Source organism: Thunnus thynnus, chromosome 19, assembly GCF_963924715.1.
Source record: "Thunnus thynnus chromosome 19, fThuThy2.1, whole genome shotgun sequence".
Taxonomy (NCBI): domain Eukaryota; kingdom Metazoa; phylum Chordata; class Actinopteri; order Scombriformes; family Scombridae; genus Thunnus; species Thunnus thynnus.
The window spans coordinates 12,140,913-12,168,157 of NC_089535.1; the positions used below are offsets into that span (position 1 = coordinate 12,140,913).

The window sequence follows — 27,245 nt, forward strand, 5'->3', positions numbered from 1 at the left end:
CCCCGCTGCTGTTGCTGAGATAGTTTCTGTGATCTGTATCCGTCTCTCCCTGAACCCTGAAGTGTTTTATCATTGACCGTTATTTTCTGGAGCTTCTCTATTGACTTGACGCCTTGATGTTTGCGGAGCTCTTTTAAACCTTCCATGGGCTTCATCTCCATCTGTCAGCAGCCGCTCATTACTGTGCTGTCAGATTCACTTTTGGGGGAAAAACTGTTCATTTAGAAAAATCTTGACTAAATATTCTGACTTATTGTAAAAACTCATTAAGTTTAGACAGACACAGGAGAGAAAAATGTGGAGTGGCCTTTGACCTAGAGGCAATCACTGAAATGTCAGTTGAACAGAAAGATTGAAGGACAGGTAGAACTTAAATTGTAACTAAACATCTGGGTCACTGATTGGTTTGACAGCATGTCTTCCCCTTCCCCTTTCTTTCTTTCATTATGGTAGAAACACAGCTGGAGACGTTGACAAATGGTTGATTTTTTTTTTCATGTCAACACAATAAGATGAAAACAGAAGCTGATCCGGTTTCTCGCCTTTCACCCGAATATTTTTTTTATTTTTTAATTATGCAGTGACATTTACCAATGTGGGAGTTTTTGCTCTTTCCTGACAAGATATCAGATGTGCGAGTGGTGGAAAAAAAAAAAAAAGTCTCCTCTATCTTTTTAATTAAAGTTATCTTATTTTTATCGCTCTTATCTGACAAGCACCCTGTGTGCCATCTTCACCCTGTTCTGAGCACTGCAGTTTAGACAGAATAAGCCTTTTTAATTGCATATGCATTACCCCTTGTCTGGAGCAGTCACTGTGTCAATAAATTATAGTAAAGGCCAGGACTGCTATCTAGAATATTAATCATCCTTTTTCCTCTATGATGTTGTTTTACCCCACTTTCTGTGCCCTCTCTTTAGTTAAATCTGTGGGCCACATGATAGACTATAACAGGGCTTCTTCAACTTTTTTTTTTATGCAGTGACCAAAAATTTAAATTTAGTGTGTTCAAAGGACCCACACTGGCGTATGATCAATACAGGCAGAAACGCTCATTAAAATACTCAACTTTATAGAAGCTGAGTAAATCATCTCACATATAAAAGTTTGTGAGATGATGTAAGTTGTCCTGGAAACACTCAACAAGGAGCCACATTTTGAAATCTTCTTTTAAAAAAAAAATCTAAATGGAAATCTAAAATAATTGGGCTATAGAGACAATGTGGATAAAATGTCCCATGTATGTATTTTAAACTGCGATGTTGATACATATATTTTGATATAGGATAGTTCATTTCCTGGCCTGAGGTGCAAAACACAACAAAATTTCAGGAAACACAACCTTTTTGAGGGGCAAATCTACCAAATTTGATACCTGACAAGTCAAGCAACTTCATCCTGCATGCAAAAATCATATAAAAAGCTATATAAGCCAATAAGTTTTTGCTAACATACATATCAGAACCCAACCATAAAGTATAAGGATGCAGCATTAAGAAATAATGTTCTGCATTGGCTCATGCACCATTCAATATTATGTTATTTTTAATTGATGTGAGATGGGGTTTGGAATAAGTAAAGCGTACAGTGTTGTGGCTCAAACACGGTCATACTAAATATTTAATAAAACCCTGTCCTGCAGCTTCACTCAGGCTAGAATGCAGACAGACTCTTCCAGCCAGACTGAAATGGAAAACGGTTAGATAAAATTGGCTACTTCCTGGAGTCTGGAGAACAGTCACACACACACAAAAGGAAGGGCAGGGAGATGTAGAGAGAGAGAGAGAGAGAGAGGAGGGGAGGGGAGGGGAGGGGACAATGTGTGTCTGCAGTCACTTCCACAATTCCTCTGACAGAGCTTTTCCCCTGACTGATTGCTTCCAGACTACCTTAAAAAGCGGCGCATGCAGTCCCCGTCCCTGTTTTGGGCTCTTGCGTTGCGCTCTTGCGCGGCGCCAGTGGGGGATCCTGGGACAATGTGGGGATGAGCTATTGACACACACACACACGCACGCACGCACACACACGCGCACATACACACACCGCACATCTCTCCCATCATCATTATCAGCCATCCACCCCCCTCTGCCCTGCAGCGACACTGGCTCACTGGCACATTAACATACTGCTGCTGCCTGCACCTCCTCCCCTGTCTGTCTAGGGAACACAATTAGGCTACGGCGGAGACACACACACACACACACACACATATGAGGAAAAGAAGTTGAGCCTACATTCATGCAAATACAGCAAAAAGTGACTGAGGGACGTTGGAAGTGTGTGAGGTCTTCTGAAGGGCTGCAGCCACAGATCGTTACTGGATAAAATTAGATTCATTGAACAGAGTTTGGTGTTTTATAGGTTTCTGGTTCTTACAGTTGCATCTCTGCTATACCAGAGTAGCCAATTGTCAAACCATCTATATCACTTACAACATTTGTATTGTTATAGTTTTTATCCATACGCTTTTTTATACATACACTTAAATGACTGTTTGTGTGTTTCTTTGCCTCTGCTCATGATGCTGTAAATTGATCAAACCTATGGATTTATCTTATAAAGACAATAAATAAAGTGGGCCTCCTGTTACAGATCTACTGTCAGGGAAAAGAAAGGAAATTGATCCCCAGCTGATGGATCATTCTGTTGGATAAATAAATAAGGATGAAAACTATTGTGTTGGTAATTAAAACAGACGAACTCAAAAGGCCACTTTAGTGATTGTCCCACCTGGAAGCTAAACGTCCAGAGGGCGGCAGCAGCGCGCTCCTGTCTGTGTTTCGGACATGTTATACATGGGTTTTCATGCCCTAAGTTTAGTCTCCTAGGCACACAGCTATATCTCAAACTGATATTCCCATGGTTCACTTGCTAGTAGTAGAAGACCTAAACTAAAGCCATTAAATCCCAACTTTAACCAGCTAAAGCTAAAACCGAAACAGCAATTTGCTTAGTGAAGCTTAATGGGGACGCAGCTTCGCCTGAGAGGCAAAACTCAGGGCACAAAGCACTGATATTATAATCAGGGAAAACTGTCCTGAGTGATTAACATGACAAAACCAAACATGATTTATTTTGAAGAAAAAAGGGGGAATGCCTGGATTGGACTGTTGTCATAATATCTAACCTATCTGATTGATTCCCAGCTCCATTGATACACATTTTTAGCACACATGCATGCTTAAATATGAATAAACTGCTAATAAAACACTGATCAAACGCTTCAGGTACCAATGCATCAGGAACTGTTCGCTCTAAAATAGCAAAAAAAACTGCAAATCTTTAGGCATTTTGCCTAATTTAAACGTCATTAAAGCTCATTAAATGAACGCCTGTGAGCGAAACAGAAGCTTTCATAAGATACAAAGGATTGAAACTAGATTTCTATTATTTAGTTTCACAATTAATTTAACAAGTCATATGTTTAAAAGAAATGACTAGGATGGAGGGTTTGTATATTTGGACTATAACTGCTACAGTTTCTCAACCTCATCGCCATGTTCTCAACTTTACACTTTGTCAACTTTTTCTGAGAAAATGTTAACTTTCCTCAAACGTTTGTGTGTGTGTGTATATGTGTGTGTGTGTGTGTGTCTGTGTGTGCGTGTGTGTGCCTGTGCCTGTGTGTGTGTGTGTGTGCGTGCGCGCGCTGTGGGCTCTACTTGATCTGTTGTTTGCGCAACACAATCACATTTCTTTTAAGCGACAGGGTGTCTAGACACACACGTGACCGGGCGCGTCAATGCGCACTGGAGACTGGAGACGGAGCAAGGGCACCAAAACCATCCGCCTCATTTACAGACAGAGAGCCTTTTACCCCCCTCGAGATCACTCGTCGGCTCGCTTTCTTCCACACTCAGACACGGAAACTTCGTGTGGTGAGATACGAGGCTTGGATTATTTCATTTTGAGGGATTCGGCTGCTAAAATAGGTTACGAGGCTCGGTGCGTGGACGTAACCCGAGGGTCCCTCTCGCTTTCTCTCCGGCTTTTAACTCAACTCTGGTTGGAGATTCAGTCCTGGGTTTTGCGCCCTGGCTCTTCGGACGAGGCTCATCGCTGCCAGCAGACCACATCCTCTGCAGACGAGTGGCATATTTAGACGATAACGGATAAGAAAGCCTCCGCAAGCCTTGGTGGAGAGCCCTACTCTGTGCAGTCGGATCAAGGACTTTGTGGATTAATGCTCCTGAAGACACATAGCCTAGGCGAGCTTCGGTTTTTCATGGGATAATTGTGATAGCGTTTAGGCTTAATTAGGCCCCAGTTTGTCTAATTTGTGCCACGGCGATTGCGCATAGATGTAAAGATGTTTTGACAATGTTTATGAGCTGAAAATCGGCACTGAGTGTGTTTTTATAGGGGTCAGTTCTCAGCGAGCTCAGGCTGCACATCTCCAAGTGAATAATTATAACACATTGAGGCTACATGCTGCTGTGTTGTAGCAGATTTCTCCTGCCGCTATAGACGCGTATAAGCTGCTAGATTCATCATTATAGGCGAGTCTTAAACGCGCAGAGGTGATGGTTATTTATCCCCCACGGGAAAAGCTGACTGTCCCGTGAACCTCGATTGCTTTTTTCGGTGGTATACTCTGCAGGAGAAGGCGACAGAGACTGGCGTATGCTACAGATTTCCTCTGCTTATCCAGCTCCCAGTTTTTCCACCGTATTTTCTCAGGCTGCTTGTCATTGCCTGGACTCGGATCCCGGAATCTTCATGATTTGCGGACACCATGCTCGTTTTTTAGCCGGGGAACCCTCTTTTCGTCCCGCATGTTTAGGACCAAACGATCGGGGCTCGTCCGGCGACTCTGGAGGAGCCGTGCGCCCGTGGAGGGCGACGGGGAGGCGGATAGAGGGACGCATGGCTCCGGGGGCTGCTGCATGGGCAAAGCGACAAAGGTGGCCAAGTCCAACGCCGGGTCGGAGGCTGAATTGAAGGCGTTGACCCACTCGATACTGAAAAAAATCAAAGAGAAACAATTAGAGGTGCTGTTGCAGGCGGTGGAGTCCAAAGGGGGTGCCCGAAGCCCCTGCTTACTCCTGCCCAGCAAAGTGGACGCGAAAGTGGGTCAACAGTCTTACTCTCTCCCCATGCTGCTCTACAAAGTGTTCAGGTGGCCGGACCTCAGGCATTCCTCGGAGCTGAAGAGGCTGTCTTGCTGTGAATCCTACGGGAAAATCAACCCAGAGCTCGTTTGCTGCAACCCGCACCACATGAGCAGGCTTTGTGAACTCGGTGAGCTGGATTATTATAATAACCTCATCTCCTAAACAAAAGTTCCCCCCTAAATTGCATTGAATTCTCTGGTGGTCGGGCCCAATTTTATACAAAAAAAAAAAAAAAAAAAAAATCAGACACCGTGTCATTATGTCAAAGAATTGCCAGACTCTTAAAGGGCTAATTAGCCTAATTCAAATTGACATCACCTCTCTTGGCACAGTTGTCTTGAGTTTCCATAAGGTCAAACCTGACCGGTGTGGGAAAAGCGTGCCAAGTGGTCGTCTTTATCTCCACCGGCAGTGTGGCATCATGAAATCTGAATAGTGACATCACAGGTCCTTTTTTTATGTATTTATTTATTTTTACTATAATTATATCTGGCTTGATTATGTTTTGAAATGTGCTGATATCCTAATAGAGATCCGTTAATTAGGCTGCATCCCAACTTTTAACATGTTGTTTTTTTTGACACTTTAAAGCCGCCAAATTAATTTTATGTGTTTATTCCAACATAAATCTGGACATGATCAACTCCAACAAAGCCCACGCTTTTTCAAACAAACAACCTATCTGGCTTTTTAACATTTCACAATTGCCATTTCCAAAGTGCAAAGCGACTCAGCCAGAGCTTTACAGTCTTTCCACGGTGAAGTTTCCAGGGCCTGTGTGTGTGTATGTGTGTGTGTGTGTGTGTGTGCATGAGTGTGTGTATGTGTGCGTGCGTGCGTGCGTGCGCGCTTGCTTGGCGTCCCGGGCCAAAAGAGGCCCGTATCTCAGTTTGTCCTAGACGCTGATAGTGGCCCTCCTGGCGCCAGGCGGCCCCCTGTTTATCTGCCTGCCAATGAAAGGCAATAGCCGCCCGGCCGGCCTCACCGCCTGCCTCTCCAGGCTGAGCTGACAGACACAAACCCTTTTCCCTGAAGAATGACAACTCTTATCATAAAGTTTAGATCTTTCCCTTGTTTTTTTTCTCATGCTCTGCCTCTCTCTCTCTCTCTCTCTCTCTCTCTCCCTCTCTCTCCATGCAGAGTCTCCTCCTCCTCCATATTCGCGCTATCCCATGGACTATCTTAAACCACCAGGTGAGCTTGAAATATATGCATTTATGAATACAGTAATGTATGTATGTATTGCCTGAACCGCAATCTTTGCAAACACACACACGTCTAAAAGGCCATCTTGTATTCATGACTGTTTATGTGTTTGTCTGTATGTCCTAACATATGCATATAGTCTTACACACAACCTCTGCAGCGTCTGTGTGTGTGTGTGTCTGTAGGAAACAGCTCCATGTTATGTTGTGATTTATGATAGCAGTGGAGTGGCACGCCTGGCTGGCTGGGCAGTTCTAGCATGGCTGGCAGCCAGGGCAAAGCAGCACAAAGTTGAGATACCAGCTATAGACTGACTGGCACGTCACCAGGGAGCAGTGTGTGTGTGTGTGTGTGTGTGTGTGTGTGCGTCTGAGAGGGAGTTGTTTGTTTGTGTGCGTGTCCATCTATCTATTGTAAATCGCAGCACAGAGCGAAACAGACAGGCAGCGGCGTCTCTGGAGCCAGCCAGCTTTTATCATCTGAATTAAACAACACATTAAGTTTGGGCTCTTGTGAGGGTGTATGTGTGTCACTGTCCCGCATCGTTGTCTGTGTTTGTTTTTAGGGAGCATTTGTCATTTTAATGTCTTTCATCCATGTATCTTCAAGCACTTCCAGAGAAAGCTTTGGTCATGCCTAATTGTTTCCTCCCTCCACCTGTGCCAGACTCCACATGCTACTGCTGTGGTTGTCATCCTATTCCCTGGCGCCGGAAAGTGGCATCAGGTTATGTCATCGCCTATTAAGTCGGATTTGAAGTGTGTTAAATTTCAGGCTATAACCAGAATAGTGCAAGACTGGGGCGGAAGAGACAGAGATAAGGCCCCCTTTGACTTCTCTTCGTGTCACTTAGGGGGTGACAAAGATATAAATGAACAGAGTGAGTCGGTCCTTAGTCCCGTCTCGCTGTCTGTCAGTGCAGGAAAGGCTCGGAGTTAAACAATGACCAGTCAGAAGAGCGGCCGGCCAGTTAGTCAGGAGAAGGAGAAAGTGGCTTTCAGTGAGTGGTAACAATAGGAAGTCATTGCAGCTGCAGCTGTGGTTCTTCAAAGCCCCCCCCCCCCCCCCCGCCCCCCCTTTCTGTCATTCTCTGTCTTTGTTACTTTTATTTACTGAGCTTGAGCGATGTTGTTGTACATGAAGAGCATTTTTAAAACACGTAAATGCAAGCGGGACCGACCGAACATGTTTAAAATCGAAAGATTCGATGACAGACAGTGAAATCCTCTTTTGACTCATAGTCTCAGTCGTAGAACTGGCGTCTTTTGTATGAGTTCAGTTGGAGATGTTCCAGTGATAAAAGGAAACAAGAAGGTAAATAGGAAATGCAAGCTGGATGCAGACAAAGGAAATGATTATACAACTCATGTTACCACCCTGTTTCCCCTTTCAGAGCAAACTGAAAAAACTTGAATTGGTGTGACCGGGGTGGGAATTAAATGTTGGGAATGAGAACAGAACAGAACAAGGAAAGGAATATATCATCAGGTTGCTTGTCTGTCTCCGAGTAGAGTTTTTATACTTTAAAAAAAAAAGTTGTAGTCATCAAAGTTGTATTTTTTTTTCAGTATTTAAATGAAAAAAAGTGCCGTAGCCTCCAGCTCACCTGCCACACTATTTCCTCTTTTAGTAGAATTCAGTGAGTGCAGCTGCAATTGTGGTCATTCAAAGGAGTTTCTGTTTGTCTGTCTGTCTGTGCGTCTCTGTATTGGGGAAAGGAGAGTGAAAGACAACATATATTAATAGGACAATGGAGCAAGCTGCAGGGTACACACACACACACACACACACACACACACACACAGAACAGATGAGCTTATCATGCAGAAAGACAGGGGTTTTTCCCCAGTGCCTCGGGGAAGCTGTCAATCATTGACTCCTTCCCATTACTGCAGGCTATTCCAATTTTCTATAATATCCCCTGTATTTGCTTCATATTAGGCTGTGTTAAATCATAATGACATTCAGAAAATATGCACAGTTAACTTTTAGAAGGCAATCAGACGCTGTAAAAATCTGCATGAAGCGGAAGAGCGGTGGGTTTTATGATGATGGTTTTATGATTCTAAGCGAGCAGGAAGTGGGGTTATATGTGTCAGGGTGCCTGTCCGCTCCGGCAGCAGCAGCGGTCAATATGAAAGCAGCCCCAGACGTAAAACGCTACCTTGTTTCAGCTCTGGGGAATATAAATCACACACTGTTTAGCTCTTTCTCTCTGATGCCCCCTCAGCCCTGTGGTCAGCTGTGAACTGTTGCCCGGGAGACCAGGGCAAGGCTGTTGGCAGCCAATGAAAGCGCGGCAGGCTGGGCTATGCCCGTGCATCTCGTTACTGCGACCACAGGGGCACGGGCTGCGTCCGGACGGGGGCAGGGTGGCAGGGTGTAAGGGCCCGCAGTGAAACCGCTCTGGTTGCTGCTTCTTTTATTACTTCATAGCAACTGCTCGGCCAAAGTGGAAGCCAATGGCACGATCTGTTAGCTGGATTGTGGAAGCAGAAACACCAGCTTCCTCCTGCTAAATCCCTGGCTCACTGTATGGCAAGAATAATTTGCATCTGCTGCAGTTGTTATAATAAACCTCAAATTTGAGGAAACTCAGTTAAATCGTCATTTTTGATATTTTTTTCTTAGCGACTTGAGAGTGGGAATGTGACAGAAATGTACGTTTATGTGGCTCAGAAAAAGTCACTTAAGTGTCACGGTTCAGTCGAGAATGGAGGTGACCTCCTCCACCAGCAAACACTCTGGCTGAATGGATGGTAGGTGTAGCACGGCGTTGACGTGCAGCGAAAGGAATGTATCATTAGTGAATACCAAGCTACCAGCAGCAGCAGCAGCAGCAGCAGCAGCTCTGCAGCAGAGCTAGCCCGCTCCCAGCAGTGTGCTGCTCCGCTCAGCACACACAGCGGTTTTGTTAAAGCTCCATTCAGGTGTCATGTTGAAACTAGTCTACATTACAATCCTGGTGGGGGTTAAGTATTCGAATGCAAAGAGAGGGAGAGAGAATGACAATTTTTTTTTTTGCTTGTCTGCCTGATAGAGAGCCATTAAGAAAATTTATAGTGAGCAGCTTTCAAGGGATTTCTGCGCTCTGTCTGCCTCGTTGCTTTTGCTTGGATATAGTGTATCTTCCTAAAATTTAAGATACTCAAAGCAGCCACATAGGTAGAAACATTTCTGATACACCTTTGCTGTTGGTTGGAAGGCTCAGCTTTCCAATTTATCTCACTGGCATCAAATTTAGAAGAAACCCGGAATGCAAAGTGTTGCAATCATCTCTAATACTTGATCTGCGCTGGGTTATTGAGTGGGGATCTCTAGCCTGAACCCTTAGCAGAAAGAATACAGCTCTTTCCAGATCAGTAGCTCGTCCATGCAGAGATACAGGGCTAATGTTCCTCCTGAAGCAGTGGATTATGGGGGATTATCAGGGGTGTAAGAAACTCTCCTCTCTAAGTCTTCTGTGTGTGTGTGTATGTGTGTGTATATGTGAATGTGTGTGTGTGAGAGCGTGAGCTTCGTCGTCAGCGTCTTCATTAGGCATTGATTTCACCAGAGTGATTGACGGCCTCGCAGCTGCTGCCTTGCCTTCTCCCCTCACACACACAAACACACTTGAACACACACACACACACACACACACACAAACAAACACACACACACAGTACTAATTCAAAGACTCTCTCTCTTTCTCCATTAGATTCTCCAGACTCTGGACCTTCATCCAGTGATACTGGGGGAACGACATACTCAGCCCCTGTGGGGCTTTCAGGTAAACATTACTCCAAATAGATTCCCTGTTTATACCATTCATGTCTTCTTCTATTGTTCCTTCACTTTGCTGCTCATATTATTTTCCTTTTCTGTTTTCTTATCCTTCTTCTATGCATCCCTCCCAACACACACTTATCTCTCCTCTATACTGGTGATGAGGCGGTGATTGTGGGGGCCCCTGCTTCCCCTCTGTAATAAAAAAAAAAAAAAAAAAAAAGCCAGTGAAGGAGGGTGGTGTATTTCTCCCACGTCCACATAAATTCCTCCCTTCTGGCTCTTTGAACAAGGCTTCTCTCTTCTCCTCTTCCTCTCTCATCCCTTTCCGTGTTATGTTGTAATGGAAGACAAACACGCCGAACCGTTGTTTGGAGAAGAATATGCTCTGTGCGTGCGGGAAAAAAAAAAAGCAGCAAAAAAGAGAGGCTTCAACTGACACGCGAGTGTTTGTTTGGGTGTGTTTGTGCGTACAGGGGACGCCTTTGTAGACAGTTAACTCTCCTCTGGGTCTCTGTGTGTGGATAAGAGCGAGACACAGGCGCCTTTCTTTCTTCCATCTCTCATGCAGGACGTGTTTCGGGCTTCCTCAGCTTTTCTCCCATAATCCCCTTTGGCAGCATTGCCTTCCTTACCCAGCGCCCTGTCCGCAGGCTACAGAATAAGATGGTGTTCACGAGAGAGAGAGAGAGAGAGAGAGAGAGAGGGAGTTTGCTCTCCACTGCTTGAGATTGCTCTGTGCTGTTCTCTGCTTTCCTTTGCCTCAGATGGTTCTCATTACTGGGCCTTTAAAGCCTGTTTTATGTCAGTTGGTGTTCGCTGCCCATTTCCCCCCCTCCTTTGTTTGGTGGTAGGGGGGTTAGCCCGCCTGCCTGCATATGTATGTGTGTGTGTGTGTGTGTATGTGTGGGTGTGTGTGTGTCCTTAGATGGGGGAAGAGATTGGAGCAGCAGTGCTTACAAGAAGAAAAGAACCAAAATTCAGCCTCTCCTCTCCTCTCCTCTCTCCTCTCCTCTCCTCTCCTCTCTTCTCCTTTTCCTCTCCTCCTCTCTAAGTCCTCCCTGTGTGCATTAACTAAAGACACATTTTAGACCCAGTTCAAACTGTGAAACCCAAGAACTGGAGTCTTAACAGGCGCCCCCATGCTCCCTCCCTTACTCCTTCCCTCCCTCAGTAAGGCGTACACTATACCCCTCCTTCTCCTCCTCCTCCTCCTCCTCCTCCTCCTCCTCCTCCCTTGTTTTCCTTCCTGGCGAGGATGACATGGCAGCGGCGGCCAGCGCTCAGTGAATGGGCCTCCTCAGTAAGAGCGAGGTAGAAAGGCCGGGGCGGGATGGCCGAAGCGCTCTGCCCTCATGATTTCCCTGGTAAGCCGAGGGAAAAAAAAAAAAAGGCTGCTCCATTCCTCCTTTTCTCCCCCCCCCCCCCCCCTCTCCGCCTCACACACTCTGCCTCCCTCCTTCCCTCTGGGGCCCTGACAAAAGAAACATGGCTCTCCCAGAGGCCCGCTGCTGACCTTCTAATTCACTCACTCTGCCCTTTTTATGTTCTTTTCCAGACATATTTACAGAGAGGAAGGAGGAAGGGAGAAGAGGGTGGCAAAGACTTGAAGTCAGCAGTTGTACTATACTTTTTTTTTTTGCATTGTAGTAGAATAATTAAGAGCTCGTCGACTTAAAAGAATGTAGTGTGTGGATGGGTGAGGAAGCTGTAGCCCTTGCTATGGAGTTATATCTTAGGAAGAAAAGCAGGAAGATCACCCTCCCCAAGAATCCTCCTGAATCTGAAAGCACAGATCAGACAGAGCCGATGAGATGAGGTTAAAGATAACATCCTCCGCTCCTCATCTTCCCATTTTTTTTTTTTTTTACTCTCCCTGTTTTTCCATCTTGGAAAGAGTCAAGACTATCCAGGCTGGAAGGAGTTAAGCGAGCTGCGACAGCGACAAGCGCAAATGCAAACTAGGCTGCCTGCCAGGCTACCAGCTCCAAAGCTCCTCTTGCTGGCTCACGTCATCAGCTTGGAACAGAGCAGAGAGCAGAGCAGAGAGGAGAGGAGAGGAGAGGAGAGGAGAGGGGGGTCGATGGCTGGAGGCCTGGAGCTGGGTGTTGGGGTGCTGATCTTGGTTTGAGCTGGGGTGAGAGCTTAGCTCCGGGGGAGTGGGTGGAGGGGGGGAGGTTTTAGGTTGACCCAGGAACTGAGGAGAGAGATCAAGAGGGAGATTTGGAAATAGAGATCGGGTCAGGGTTAAGAGGGCGCTGGATTGTTAGTTAAGAATCTGTTCACTGTTAAGTAATATTTAAACTTGTTAGAGACTAGATATGGCTTTTAGTTTTGTTTATGAGCGGCTCAGGTGGCACCTACGTAGCCAAACTGTCTGTCTGCTCACAAAGGCTTGGAAAAAGTTCAGTTGCGTTTTTAAATATCTGACTCTAAGAATTCTGCGAGCTTGAGGAGACAGAGGTCCTGGCTGTGGTACAAAATGTGGACGTGTGTAAAAGAACTTTGCTTAAAAAATTTTTTTTTGAATTGAGCCTGGAGCTATTTGATCAAAGAATAAGTAAACAGGATTATGAGGCTGAGCAGTCATTCAATGCCAGTTTTCTGTGCTTGATGCATTTCGGTCAGTCCAAAGAGGATCAATACCCAGCACCTAGTGTGCACATAAATATGTTTACTGTGTTTTAGAGGCGAGTTAGAGACTTGTGTTCGTGCCAAGCTCTTATTGGATGTGTAGCATTGGTGTGTATGTGTCGGTGGCATGCCTGCTGGTGCCATCGGGGACTGACCCGGAGTGCCTGTGTGTAAGAGGATCCAGTCGGGCTGCGGTGACATGTACGCACACACGCGCACTTTCACACACACACACGAACACGTACACACAGGCAGGCAGATAGAATGACCTGGTGCGAGCCCTGGCGCACGGCCGACTGTCACACAGGCGCTTCCTCCCACTGCAGGTTAAATTTAGGCTGAGTTGTATTCTTATACCACCAGCCAGTCACCTCGCTCGACAGACAGACGGCCAGCCCTTCAGTCAGTCAATTAGTCATCCGGTGAATCGGCTGGAGGTATAACCTTCATCAGGGGCTCTGACAGAGATTAAATTTAGTCTTGGCACCTCGGCTCATTAAATCAAACTAGTTCTGCTGTCATATGGAAGGCCCCGAAGAAACGGCCCATTTTTGGTGCAAGCCAAGTGAGAGAAAAAGCCGCTGTGTGTTAGTTAATAGTTTTTTAACCCAGTGTTATACCCAAGACACTATCTTAGATTTTTTTTTTTTTTTTTTTGGAAACCAACTTCCAGCAATCAGTCAGCTTTAACTCAGAAACAGAGCACCCTCAGTCTCCCTCCTCTCCCATTCGGCATTCCTGCCTTGTTTGGGTTAGCAGGGAAAGGAAAGGGCTGCGCAGGATATGACCTCATGTCTTTGAGGAAAAGGCAAGCGGACAGGGAGGCAGCCGAGGCCTCTTCTTGACGAAAAAACAAACAGTGCACCAACCAGAAAGAAGGAGGGAGTAAAAAAAAAAAAAAAAAGAGAGAGAGAGAAATGATTTCACTTCTGCAAAGATAGAAATGTATAGCAAGCCTTTTTTTTACAGTCATGTAACTTGCTACATAAACATTTTCTTCACCATAAAACTGTCTCTGTTTTGGTCCAATCTGGATTTTCCTTTTGTTTTTTTTTTTTCTCTTCCCTTGCTTGAACAGTAAGAGGAAGGAATGAAGAGGGAGAGAAGATGGCGGCTTTGGGTGGAGGGAGAGATGGCTGGCAGCTCTGCTCTGTTCTCTGTAATTTGGAGGCTGTGTGTTAGCCAGCGAGTCGAGCAGAGCAGAGCCGGGCCGCTCCGTGCCGGGCCAGGATCTCTCATTACTCCCCACTTCCTCTCCTTGCGCGGCAGCCAAGCCGCCTCTTGGCAAGGGACTTAATTTTGGTTTTGGCTGTCCTCTGTTCCCCACCCTGTGTCATTATGCTGCACAAATTGAAAAAACAGCACAGAGACACTGGAGGATGGAGAGAGACAGGGGAGGAAAAAAAAAAAAGAGAGAGGAGAGGATAACGGAAAGCGTGCCTAGCTTGCATGTTTTGTTGTTTTTTGTTGTTTTTTTTTTTTTTTTTGCTGAAGATTTTTCAGATGCATTATGCTCTGTTGTTCTCAGCGTACAGTCAAGATAGCGTTCACAGTTGAAAGCATCAGCCTACCTTAGCATCGCCAGCTGATTGAAAGGTGGGCTATGCAGATTTGGCTACGAGCCAGAGCTGGAGGGAAGCCCAGAACAAGATGAACATTGTTTTGGTTCGCAGTCACTCTGTGGAAGTGGATTTTGACATTACCTCAATGTAGGAAGATATGAAAAAGAGACAGAGTGTGTGTGTGTGTGTGTGTGAAGGAGAAGGAGAAGGAGGAAAGGAGGGAGAGAAAACCCCCTTTAGCGGGATAAAGACGGAAATGGAAATAAGTGGAGACACATTCCTGTAAACGTGTGTGTGTGTGTGTGTGTGTGTGTGTGTGTGTCAGATTTCTTGTGTGACACACAGCGCTCCTGTCTCCACCCTCCAGCCTGCTCATTCATGTAGTCAGTTTGTCTTTTGTGTACTCAAACTGGAGGGGTGCGTGTGTGTTTCTTTTTATCTCAGCAACAGACCCTGTCAGTAGCCACGTTTCTATCACAGACCACAGTGCTAGCATAACCACACACACACACACACACACACACACACACACACACACATACATTCACAGACATACAGAGGTATATAATTATTAACAACAGAGTAACAACACAGCAAATGCTCATACCACACACAACTGGCTCTGCTGGTTATCTTCCTATCTGTTTGTGGTGTCTGTACCACTTTGTTCCCACGGTGTTTTAGCGCCACAACAATGTGGGCGATTGTTTGGCTTGTCTGTCCATCTGTCCGTAGCGGTGTGGGTATGTGTGTACGTGTGTGTGTGTGTGTGTGTGTGTCTGTGTATAAATGGCTGCAAGATACAGTGCCTGTGAGTGATCTTTTGACTTGTGTGTTTGCAGAAGTGAGCTGATGACATCATTACAGCTTTGCCTGGCACCCTGTATCCAACTAGCTTGTGTTTATTTGTCCTGTCACCCTGGGAAATCTGGACTGCAGGGGATGGTTGTGTATGTGTGTGTGTGTGTGTGTGTGTGTGTGAGGGTCAGCATGATGAAGTGTTGGAATAATAACTCAGCAGGAGTAGGAAGGAAGGTGTTACAGAGGAACAAAATGTCCTTCAGCGAAAAAAAGCATCCTGCTGTAGTTTCAGGGTGATGTACATCCAAGCAGAAGATGCTCCTGCATTTTATCTTTTTAACACGGCTCCCGAGCAACAACGAGACATGTGGATCATTACTGCGAGAAACTTCCACTGAGAGAAAATGATACTGTAGATGGAGGCATTAGGAAAACATGCACCATTTCTCCTCCTTATCTTCTCCCGGTCGTGGCCGGATGGTTCATGTTAGCAATGGCGTGTCTGCAACTCATTCGCTCTATCTGTGTTTCTGCGAGGAGTCAGATCTGTAGATAGCGAAACTGTGCCACTCCCCTGTGTGGTTTTCCTGCCATCAGGGCTTATTTAGGTTTCCTGAACACGGGAGAGGGGGGGGGGGGGGAGGACTTGAAATGTTCTTACGTAAGCTGCCACCCTAAAGAGGCACTTCCTCTATCAGCTACTGAACCCACTACCATGTATTTGTCTGCCTACTAGTGCTCAATAATGTATCTTTTTTGCCTCAAAGTAGTCGTCGTGCCAAAGAGGCTTTGTAATAAAGCAAATTAGGCCCATGTAGTACATTTTATAAATCTTTTTTCTCCTTAATAGACGATGAAAACTGCTTAAAAAAACTTTACACAAGCAGTCCAACTGATAAATCACATCATTTAGCCTGATTTAATGACATTTTGGTTTCTGGTTGCATGCTCTGCCACACGACAAGTTACCAATCACAATCATTCAAAGAGCAGACTGAGTCATTTATTTTGCAACAGTACATAAAAAAAAAAAAAAACCCAAACCAGACTGTGTACAGTCTACTGCTTAAACTCACAAGGACACCTCTCTGTCTTCACTGCACAGAACCGCTGACATTTTCTCTCTCTGATAGGTCACCAGTCATTGAATTTCTTGCCGCAGAGAAAAGTGAACACAACAGACTCTAACTTTTATTAACTGAAAAAAAATCAACAAGACCAAAGATTTATTTGTGAGCACACACACAGAGAGAGAGAGAGAGAGAGAGAGAGAGACGCACACACACACAGAGGGCTGAACATATATGGCACGGCAGAGAGAACAAAAGGAATGCCTTAAAGTGTGACCCTTGACCTTTGGAATAGACTTTCCCCGGCTCGAGAGAGGGTGTTGACTTAGAAAATAAGGCACCATGAAGAGCCCTTCCTTCCCCCCTCGAGCTGTTTCCTTCACGTCTTCCCCATTCCTCTCGTCAGCCACTGTGTGTGTCTGATGACGACAGGGTCATTACACGTCTGAGCTGAGAGAGAAGCACAAACACACACACACACACACACACACACACACATACACACACATATAGAGCTCTCAGTGATCGATACGAGACAGCTCTCAGGAGCCTCCTCACTATTTACTGATGTTGATAGTGTTGTGTCCAGAAGTGAAGGTTGGAAATTGTGTCTGTGTGTGCACATGAGGGTGTAGGCGTGTTACTCTGTGACTGTGCTGACTTCTAAAGATGAGTAGTAACCTGGTGTGTGTCTGTGTGTGTGTGTGTGTGTGTGGAGTCAGACAGAGGTAATGATTAACCTTTCCAGACTGTGGCCCTGAGTGAAGCACCCAGTCTGTCGTCACCCCTCCTCCCTTTGACCAAGTCCAATTGTCTCAGAGAGCGTGGCGTCCACTCTTTAAGACCGACGACCATTAAAATCCACAGGAGGGGGGGAGGGGGGGAGGTCTGGCACTGTGTGTGTCGTCTTTGCCAAATTCTTCCCTCTTGAGCTATATGGTTGAAATATTTTGCATTGCACAGGGGTTTTATTTAATCTCATATATGTACAGTGTCTTTGAAGAGCATGGTGGCTTGTTTCAGCCCCTCCTCCTCCTCTCAGACCATAAGCTGATCCATTAAATACCTAGAAAACATGGTGGCAATGTGCTGTTTTTGTTTGCACAGGGTTGCTAATGGCTAACATCCACATTAGCTCTCACCAGATGCTTCTTGCAATTTCTTACATTGCAGAAAATGCTTTTAACAAGGCCTGTTATCATTATTATCATCATCCACGGTCACATGATGCACTCCACACCAATCTGCTCCAGTATCTTGCAGCAATACAGTCAACATTGTAGCTCTCAAATGTGCTTTTTTTTGAAAGTTTTTTTTTTTTTGCTATTGAGTGGGGGGGGGGGGGGTTACATGTGAACCCCATGGGACAAACCAGAATGGGACAGACCTGCAGCAGACAACTGACAGGAGCAGAGCAGAGCAGAGTAGAAAGGGCCGGGGTGACAGATGGCCTCAGGCTGCCAGCTAGCCAGCTTATCTCCAGCGAGGAGAAGCCCGAGACACACGGGCTGCAGGGCTGCAGTGCAGACGCGAGCAGATGGGGCGTCAGACAGAAAGACGGACTAATGCTTCGATAGGCAGACGTCCAGCGAGCAGACAGACAGACAGACAGATGTACAGACAGGCACTGCAGACAGCTCTGTAAGTGTTCAGAGGCTGGAGTGGATGGAAACACACCGCTCCAAGGACAGACGGATGCGGCGCAGACACTCTGACGACACCGTCTGACACGCACACCTATGCGAGAAGTACCTGAAATAGTGTCAGACCGTAACATGAGGAGCGCGACCGGCAGACACCTCACACGTCTACACATGCAAACACACACAAACATACTTGCACCATGTGTTAAAAAATTAAAATTCGGTTAAATGAGCCTTGCACTTGCAACAAGGTGTGGGCCACTCACATTACTGTGTGTGTGTGTGTGTGTTTATATATATGTGTGTGTGTGTGTGTGTGTGTGTGTGTGTGTGTGTGTGTGTGTGTGTGTGTTCAGCAGCATTACTCATGACGCGTAAGCTCATCTGCTGTCAGGACAAGCTGTGAACATACTCTTCACGAGGCTGCGCCCCACAGATGGAGGAGTCTGCCTGTCTCGCTTTCTGTCTGCTGATATACTGAGCAGAAAAAAGTTTGGTTTTGTTTACTTGTAAGCATCGTTTGAGTCGGACAGAAGCTATATTTGTTTTAGTCTCTCTGAGATTTGCTTCCAGTCATTTTTTTTTTTTTATGTAACTACTGAGAAATGGGAAGAATTCGGTTTAGCTGCTGTCACACTGCTGGAAGTACTTGAGAACAATTCTTAGGCACTTGAACTTCACTTTTTTTGACTTCATGTTACATTTCAGAGCCAAATTTAGTACTTTTTACTCCTCTATGATTGTTTCACAGCTATAGCTACAGACTTAACATATGAATCACATGATCGACTTTTAAAATATGAGACACTGTTATAGATAAAACTACTCGACACTTTATAAAGTAGTTGCAGCTCAACCGGCTACAACATTAAAATGCTGTTGACATGTTAAAGGGGCATTCCACCTTCCTGAAACACTTTGTATAATCTCTTCTGTGGCTCTTGGAGGAAGAAAACAACCCCCTTATGATGCCATAGTGATGTCATCAGGCTTATTTCAGTGTGGTCTTTAATTGAAAATGTATAACAGAAAGCCTGGAGGCATGGAGTTTGAAAGACGTTGCTAGTCAGGGAGGGAAAGAAGGGAACAAAAGAGGCTATCGAGTTGCATTGTGGGAAGTGTAGGATTCAGTTTTTCAAAGCTTGACCCATACTAGGGACCCAAAGTCAGGATATCACGGCTTTTGATCTGTCTCTGGCAAGACAGAACTTGAAATGTGGTGTTTTACATTGTTGTATTGCACTTTTTTACGTCAGAAAAGGATCTGAATACTTCTTACACTGCTGCTTTACTAGCTGACCCTCTCTGTTGTTTATTTGCCATCATATTTCCCCCCTCTCTGTCTCTCTTCAACTGTTTGCTTTTATCCCCTCCCTCTCTTTTCTCTCACTTGCTACCAGTCTTGAGTTTCAGAGAGGAGACGAGAGGCGAGGGAGGGGAAGCGGGGCAGTTTAGTGTAGTCCTGAATAGCAGGGTGTTTTCAGGCTGCAATGACAGGCTCAGACAGGCAGCCACTCTAATGACCTCTGACGCCAGGCCCTGTTTCTCTCAGCAATAACAAACACACACACACACACACACACACAGGGCCCCACAGGTGAGCTCCACCAGCAGGCCCTCTGTCAGCTGTTAAGAAAGCCGAACGCGTCCTTCTCCTTATCAACCCCGGCTGTTCCTGTACGTACATGTAAAACAGACCCGTGAGCAAAGCCGGGCCGGGAGCGGAGACGCTGTCTGACATCAGCTTGAGACACAAAAAACACTTTCTGTCTCTTATCTCAAAGATAAATGCTCTTTTTTTTCTCCATTTAGTCTAAGGTAGATAGCTGGGTACTTAGTTTCCCTCAGCACCCCATGAGGATGGATTTACGATAAACTCCCCGAGGCTCGGCTCTGACCAACTTCAAAGAACACAGCTCTTCTTGTTTTATGGAACGCATGCTTTCAGTTTTGCTCCCCTCCCTCTTCCCTTCCCTCCTCTCTGTTTCTGTCTCTCTTCTCCCAGTGTTCTTTTTCTGCCCCTTCCCCCCCCCCGCCCCCCCTCCCTCCCTCCCCGCCTCCTTCTCCCTGCGTCTAATGAAGGCTAATGACAGGCCGCGGTGAGTCCGCTCGGGCCGGCAGAGATCCTGCCGCATTAACGTTGCAGTTTGTCTCAGACGGGACCTTCCAAATTACCGGTTACATTCACAGCTACCGCCAGATGAAACGAGGAAGGAGGGGAGCGGGGAGGAGGGGGGGGGGGAGTAGGATGGGAAGGACGGGAGGAGGGGAGGGGGGGGGCAACTGAAATGTCTCTGAGAGGGGGCTCTGTTCATATTTTCCCTCACATATATTTCCCCTCTTGAAGCTTTCTTAACCCTTGAATGTGTCTTTCATTGAGTGTTTGTGTGTTTGTGTGTGTGTGTGTGTGTGTGTGTGTGTGAAAGAGAGAGAGAGACAGACAGAAGAGAGGAAGTATTAAAGATAGTTGATAGAAGTTGCAGCAATTAGGTGATGACCCTAAAAACACAGGAGACGCTTAAAAATCAGCAGAGGAAGCAAAGTTGCAAAAGTAACAGTCAAAATATGTGAAAAGCATTCCTTCTCTTCCACCCCCGCCCCCTCTTTCTTTCCTCTCGCGCTCTCTCTCTGTCTCCCTCTATTTCCCTTGCGCCTGACTGGCTCCCACTTTTCTAGCTGGGAGTAGCTGGGAGCCAGATTTCTGTGGAATAGAGATATGAAGGGGGAGAGGGACGGCGCAGGAGGCACGCTAAAGGGAGACTAAAGGGAGGAGGGGGGGGGGGGTTGGAAACTGGAGCATGGCCAATGCTACACTTCTTTTACGCTCAGGGGTAACTTAAGACCGGCGAGGCCTAGCTTGTCAACGATTCAGACACCAGGGTTTGAGAGTAAACGGACTGCGTTGCTCCTCAGCTAAACACTAAGTGCTTCACCGTAGACGGGGGGGGGGGGGGGGGGACGGCTGATGCTGTGTTTACGTTGCTGTTACAGTCACCGTGGCCTCATCTTTGTAGAAGATGAAATCAAAGATAGTTTCTAATTTCCTCTTTAACAGCGTGCTGCTGTAGAGAGATGATTGGTTGACGTCAGAGCATTGTTGGCCACGCTGTTACAAAAATACAGCGAGCCAGACAGAAGATAAGCATTTAATGCCTAGACAAATATTGTACTGCGTGTGGACACTTGCCTGCCAGTGTCTCTGAGTTGCTTCCCTTGTCTGAAGTCCAAGAATTCCAACATGGTTTTCCTGTGTGGCAGAAATTGAGGATGACAGTTTAGCTTTGGCTCTCGAATAAAGCAAATTCTCTATTTCCCAAAACGGGCATAAGGAAGAAGTTGTGGAGAAGTAGCAATGTTTGAGTAGTTTGGTGTAGCCTGAGGTGTTTTATTGAAGCAAAATTTCCACATCATGCACTCAACTCTTCCCCCTCTCTTTTCTTTTTCTTTACTTCTTGATCTGTGTATTTAGCTGTGCTTTCTACTATAATGTTTCAGCGCCATCGTGTTGCACCTTTCAGCAGGTTTTAACCGACTTCTTTCCTTTCTCTGTCTCCTTCAGATTCCCTAGCGTTGCAGGAGTCTGGCGAGCGGGCCCATTGGTGCGTGGTGGCATACTGGGAGGAGAAGACACGCGTCGGGCGCCTCTACTCAGTCCAGGAGCCCTCTCTGGACATCTTCTATGATCTACCTCAAGGGAACGGCTTCTGCCTGGGCCAGCTCTGCTCCGACAACAAGTCCCAGCTGGTGCAGATGGTGCGGGCCAAGATAGGCTACGGCATCCAGCTGACGCGTGAGCCAGACGGAGTGTGGGTCTACAACCGCAGCTGCTACCCCATCTTCATCAAGTCGGCCACACTGGACAACCCGGACTCGCGCACGCTGCTGGTGCACAAGGTGTTCCCCGGTTTCTCCATCAAAGCTTTTGACTATGACAAGGCCGGCAGCCTGCAGAGGCCAAACGACCACGAGTTCACGCAGCAGCCTCGCACAGGCTTCACGGTCCAGATAAGCTTTGTGAAAGGCTGGGGACAGTGCTACACCAGACAGTTCATCAGTAGCTGCCCGTGTTGGTTGGAAGTCATCTTCAACACCCGATAGCAGCAGCCTTCCTCTTCTTCACCCTCCTCACCTCTTCTGCCCCCCCTCCTCCACCCCTTCACAAAACAGACTGCACCCACTTTCCTTGTTTTTTTTTTTTTTTTGTTCCAGAGGTTCAAACAGAAAAAAAAGTTTTAAAAGAAGAAGAATGTATAAAATTCTGACGGACTTTGTTTAATAAATGACTAAGATTTAATTAAATAAAATAAGAAGCGAAAAATGTATTTTATGTTATATATAAATATATTATTAATTGTAAATATGAAGACGTTTTATATGCATCATTATTTATGTATTGTGCAATGTGTTGATGAGAAAAAGAAAATAAGATGCACTTTGCTTAATATAAATGCAAAACAAAGAAATGCCAAAATAAAAAAAAAAAAATACAAATAACACTTTCTGTCCAGTCAGTACTTTATTTTTTATCTGTCTTGGTGTTGCTGCTTCGTGCAAAACGATGTTAAAATGAAATCCAAATTAGATTATTTAAATGGAGCCACATATCAGTTGTATAAAACCCTCCCAGTCTGGGTTTGGCGAAGAACATTGTCTCTTCATTATAACCAAAGTCAACATTGTGTCACTGAAAGACTTTGATGTCATGTCGTAGATCGTAAAAGCATTTCCCTCTAAGACAATGAGTCAGACCGTGACAGAGTCATAACTCAATGTCCCCTGCTCTTACGGGCTCATTATGCCTTTTAAAATTGTCTGTTTTTTCTGGGTTATTTCGGGATGAATGCCCCTCTTCCTCTCTGTCATTAACCAGCTGATGACATCACAGCCAGGAAGCAGTAATGACAAATTTCAGGAACCAATAAAGTCAACAGAGGGTCCGGCTTCCTGGAGGAGCCTCCTTATTTTAATGGCAGATAAAAGAAAGGAATGTAATGTATCAGACAATAACACAAAGAATTCGGTGCCACACCTGAGGAAATGAACGCGTACTGGAATATTACAACTTCACTTAGACATCTAAAATATCCGGGGAATGGTCTGAGAATCAGATTAGCGGAGGTGGCCTATTTATGACCTATTGTATTTCTAAAAACAAGACAAAACACAGTAGATTTCCTTCTAACAATCCCTCGCTTTTGTGCGTGTGTGTGTGCATGTGTGTGTGTGTGTGTATGTGTGCCTGCATGTATTTGCGTGTGTGTCTGTCTGGGCATCGTCCTGTTGCTAGTCAGATGGGTGTCTGTGAAGAGGATTACTACTGTAAGCCTGCTTTACCCACATACACTGTCTCAGAGACCTACATTCACAAGACCCACTTTCCATGCTATTCAACCCCCACACTCAGCCGTGTTCCAAAACGCTTGGAAAAACCTTGAATTTTATTTCGGATATGAGAAAAGAAATACATATTTAGTGACACTGACTCGATGGAGCATGAATGTATGCTTCCTCTTTGTCCCTTTTAGCATTTAGCTAGGCTGGCAAGCCATTTTTATTAAAGATTCCCTCCAGACATGTATTAAAACATGTACAAATACTCTGTTTGAAACAATAATGTTTGTCTAATATAATTTTTCCACAAAAAAAATTATAATGATCACATTAAAATCCTTAAAATGGCATCTACTTCTTATTCCTCATTAAAAATCCAGAATCTATAAATATATAAATATTGTTCATTTCAAAGTTTAACTGCTGATCACAAGATGTCTCCTACTTCACGGAAAAATCCTTTCTCAGTGTATGTGCACTGGAAGTTTCCACATCACAGTTAAGTTTGTAAGTTGCATACTGGACCAAGATTGGCTTCAAACTAGTTGTGATGTCACAAATCATGCTTGTAGGCCTGCCCCCTTAAAAATCTGATTTTCAATGAGCACAGAGAAACTTTCCACTTACAGCAGATGAATGTGAAAACAGCCTTTCAGTGTCAAACTCTGGTACATACATCATTCTGCACAGTGAAGCTCAAACATCCGACTGAAAGAACAAGGAGAAAAACACATCTTTGAGTGGAGGAAGACTTTAAAAATTTGAATAGCAATCAGTGCAGTTTCACCATGAGGAGTCAGAATTTTCTTGTCCTTGAAGTAGATATCAGCCAGCAAAATTCAAATTTTTATTGCTCGTATATATCGGTAAATAACTACAAAATTATTTCTGAAAAAAAGACCAGGTAACATACATATTTGTGTGGTATTTGTTGACAAAAGTTTCCCTGATTGACTGTTTGTGAAAACATAGATTCTGTTTTATGACTGTGCCCAATGCATGCATTACTCTCTGTATCTTTATATTTATTAAAACCTGGAAAAAAAAACGTTATAGGATAAATTACAGATAAATTATACTCAAAACTATTAGAGTAAGGCACACCAGGAGACTATGGCCACAGAGTGAGACCCTGTTCCTTGACATCATGCACTTTAAACTCATAGCTGTCTGCATGCCCTCGCAACAATAATCCCTAACCCTGCTAATACAACTAAAGCGGCTCGAAGCTTTGTGTGTGTGTGTGTGTGTGTGTGTGTGTGTACATGTGCGTGTGTGAAAGAGAGAGAGAGAGAGAGAGGGAGAGAGAGAGAGAGGAATGGCCTTATATTCATGACTTCCTCAGACAGGGTGACCCTGATTCCACTCAGCAATAATTCCATTAAAACTATTACAGATTTCACCAGCATCTTGAGTCAGCATGTACATGTATATGTAACACATGTAAGCTGTTTTTTGTGAGCAGCTTCTAAGGAAAAACACTTTGAGTATTTTATGAGCTGGTTTGACTACTCTCAGGCCAAGAAAATAATAAATATGTAAAGGCTCCGGCATACCTCACACATAATTTTATTCCTGGCAGTATGAGGAAGGCCTTGAAACATTGTTTAGACCATCATGTGGGGAAATAAAATTTACATTAAGTCTAACTGAATAAATTGAATGTTAATAATTCAAAATAAAGACCTTTTTGGTTTCTGGTGAATATTTTTTTACTAAGAATGGGTGCAGTATTTTTTAAATCCTGGTGTTAATAATGTAACTATGTCATATATAGTAATATATCACTCAGAGGGACCAAATGAGTACTTTTACTTTAATACTTTAAGTACATTTTGCTGCTAATACTCATGTATTTTTACTTAAGTAGGATTTTTTCACGCAGGACTTTTACTTGTAATGGAGTATTTTTACATTGTTGTATTGCTACTTTTACTTAAGTAAAGGATCTGAATACTTCTTCCACCACTGTTTGTCACATACCATACTTATTTTGTTGTGTTGACCATATATTTTAATTGAGTTTCTTCAGCGTGGTGAAACAGCGCCCCTCTGGAGTGTAAAGTTAGGTCAATGTCAGTTCGCGTTTAACTGAAGTGAGCAAGGTGAAGTTAGTATCCTTTGACAGTTAAAACTAGCTAGGTTAGCATTAGCTAGCCGTTAAATAGCCGTTAGCCGTTATCTATACAACCAAGCATATGCAGTCTGTGAAACTGTTAATGAACAGGATTGTAAAAGAAATGAACTATGAAGCCACCCTCTCTTAGGCCTCATGCTAAACAAATTACAGACTTTAGCAACATCATTTAAACCGGTAGATGGCTAGTTTTCCAGTAGTATTATCAGCTAAAGCTACCGTGTTTTGTAAGACTGGTTAGTCGGTGGTGATGGAGAAAAGAGTTAACAGCAACAAGTACACCGGGATATGGCTATCACCTGGATGTTCACCGTTAGCTACACTTCCATTGAAGATAATGGGCTTCGGCGTCAACAACCGTGAGTCAAATATACCTTATGTGCGTAAATGTCCCGCCGTGGGTGGAGGTTGTTTTGTTTGCTTGGACACTGAAGCTGCTGTCTACAGGGACATAATAGCGAAGTTTGCCTGTATTGGCTGTTCAGTCATTGTTGTCTGTGTGTGATTTATAGTAACATGTTTCTAACCTGTGCACATGTATTCTGGTCGATGTTTGTTTATCTTTATTTTGTCATTGAGTGGTGTCGTATATTGCATAATTAGCTTGCATCAGCAACTGGATTACTAGTTTGATTCATAGATTAGATTTGTCTAATTTATGAATTTTTTGTGGGACATCTACAATGTTGGTTCATCCTTAAAGGACCAGTGTGTAGGATTTAGTGGGGTTGCAGATTACAACCAATTGAATTACCCTCCTCTCCATGCATGTATAAAGAGAACTGGATACAGCGTCGGAGGCGGGCCCCGTTCATTCCTATGATAGTTGCTCAGTGGCGTATGAAGCCAAACAAAATCGACTTCCTGGTATGAAAGTACCCGGATCTTCCACATTGTGCGGCCCATAGAGCATGCGTACTAGTGACTTTCGCTGGCCGAGTTGGCTACTTCTGGTTTAGTCCTCTGGCTAACTTCAATGGGGATAAAACAATTCAATCATGCGGCTCTTCTAGGCTTTTGAAATGTGATTGGACCGAACGGATTTAAGTCTGATAGTCAGACAAGTCATTTCGCGAGGGTTGTGACGCTCAGAAAAATTTATCCACTGATATACAGACGTCTCTTTCACAATGTAAGTTTATGGGAAAAAGTCTTTTTGGGCCAGTGTGCATCACGTGATGGTGTAATTACACGGTTTGGCCGCTATGTCAAATTTGCTTCAAAGCCTGGCGCTCTTCCTGTATCTATGCTCCTCTCACCCTCCCCTTCTAAGCGTATGGGAGAACCTGCGGTGAACGTGAAATTTGCGAAAAATGCAAAAGGCCCTCTCTAGAGCCAGTGTTTGGTTTGTCCGTTCTAGGCTACTGTAGAAACATGGTGGGCTCCGTGAAAGGGAACCACTGATGATATTTTTTTCCTAGGATGGCGAAATAATGACCCACCCTACTCTGCTTCTGATTGGTTTATTATGATATTCTTACCCTAACCCTAACCAACCTCACTCCCCATACATAAATCTAACCAACCCAAACAATGAAGGCAATGTGCACTAGCCAATCAGAGGCAGAGAAGGGTGGGTCATGACTTCACCATCCTAGGAAAAAATTGTGTGACCCGCCCCCTATGTAGATATAAAGGGCTCATTTTAAGGTAATGAAAACACAATGATTCTTATTTTCATGGGATTATAAACTAATTAAAACATATTTATGAATATAATTTCCATTTCCGCTAAGTGTGTTCCGCTAGATGCTGCTAAATTCTACAAACTGGACCTTTAAGTGCTAGTTTAGATTCATTCAGTCTGTTTTTATGGTACTCATGTGACTAGGGCTGCAGCTAATGATTTTTTTCCATTATCAATTAATCTAACTATTATTTCTCTCAATTAATTGAGATTAGTTTATGTTTTGTTTATAAAATGTCAGAAAATAGTGAAAAATACCCATCACAATTTCCCCAAACCAAACTGACCTAAT

General features: G+C 44.6%; 1 protein-coding gene and 2 long non-coding RNA genes across 3 annotated transcripts in view; 2 read left to right on the forward strand and 1 right to left on the reverse strand.

The window, feature by feature from the left end:
* Positions 1-3,717: 3,717 nt before the first annotated feature.
* Positions 3,718-22,060, forward strand: smad7 (SMAD family member 7). Its single transcript, XM_067573896.1, has 4 exons — positions 3,718-5,241; positions 6,255-6,308; positions 10,021-10,092; positions 21,358-22,060. The coding sequence occupies exons 1-4, from the start codon at positions 4,776-4,778 to the stop codon at positions 21,894-21,896; spliced, it is 1,131 nt and encodes a 376-aa protein (XP_067429997.1). The 5' UTR covers positions 3,718-4,775; the 3' UTR covers positions 21,897-22,060.
* Positions 16,254-25,932, reverse strand: LOC137170475 (uncharacterized). The gene is made up of 3 exons (XR_010924612.1): positions 25,641-25,932; positions 20,986-21,045; positions 16,254-16,605 (listed from the first exon to the last, which is right to left on the reverse strand). It is a non-coding gene; the product is annotated as an uncharacterized lncRNA (long non-coding RNA).
* The window catches only part of LOC137170474 (uncharacterized), a 95,965-nt gene continuing 93,841 nt past the window's right edge, over positions 25,122-27,245 (forward strand). The window contains exon 1 of the long non-coding RNA XR_010924611.1: positions 25,122-25,625. This is a non-coding gene — a long non-coding RNA (uncharacterized lncRNA). The remainder of the gene's footprint in view (positions 25,626-27,245) is intronic.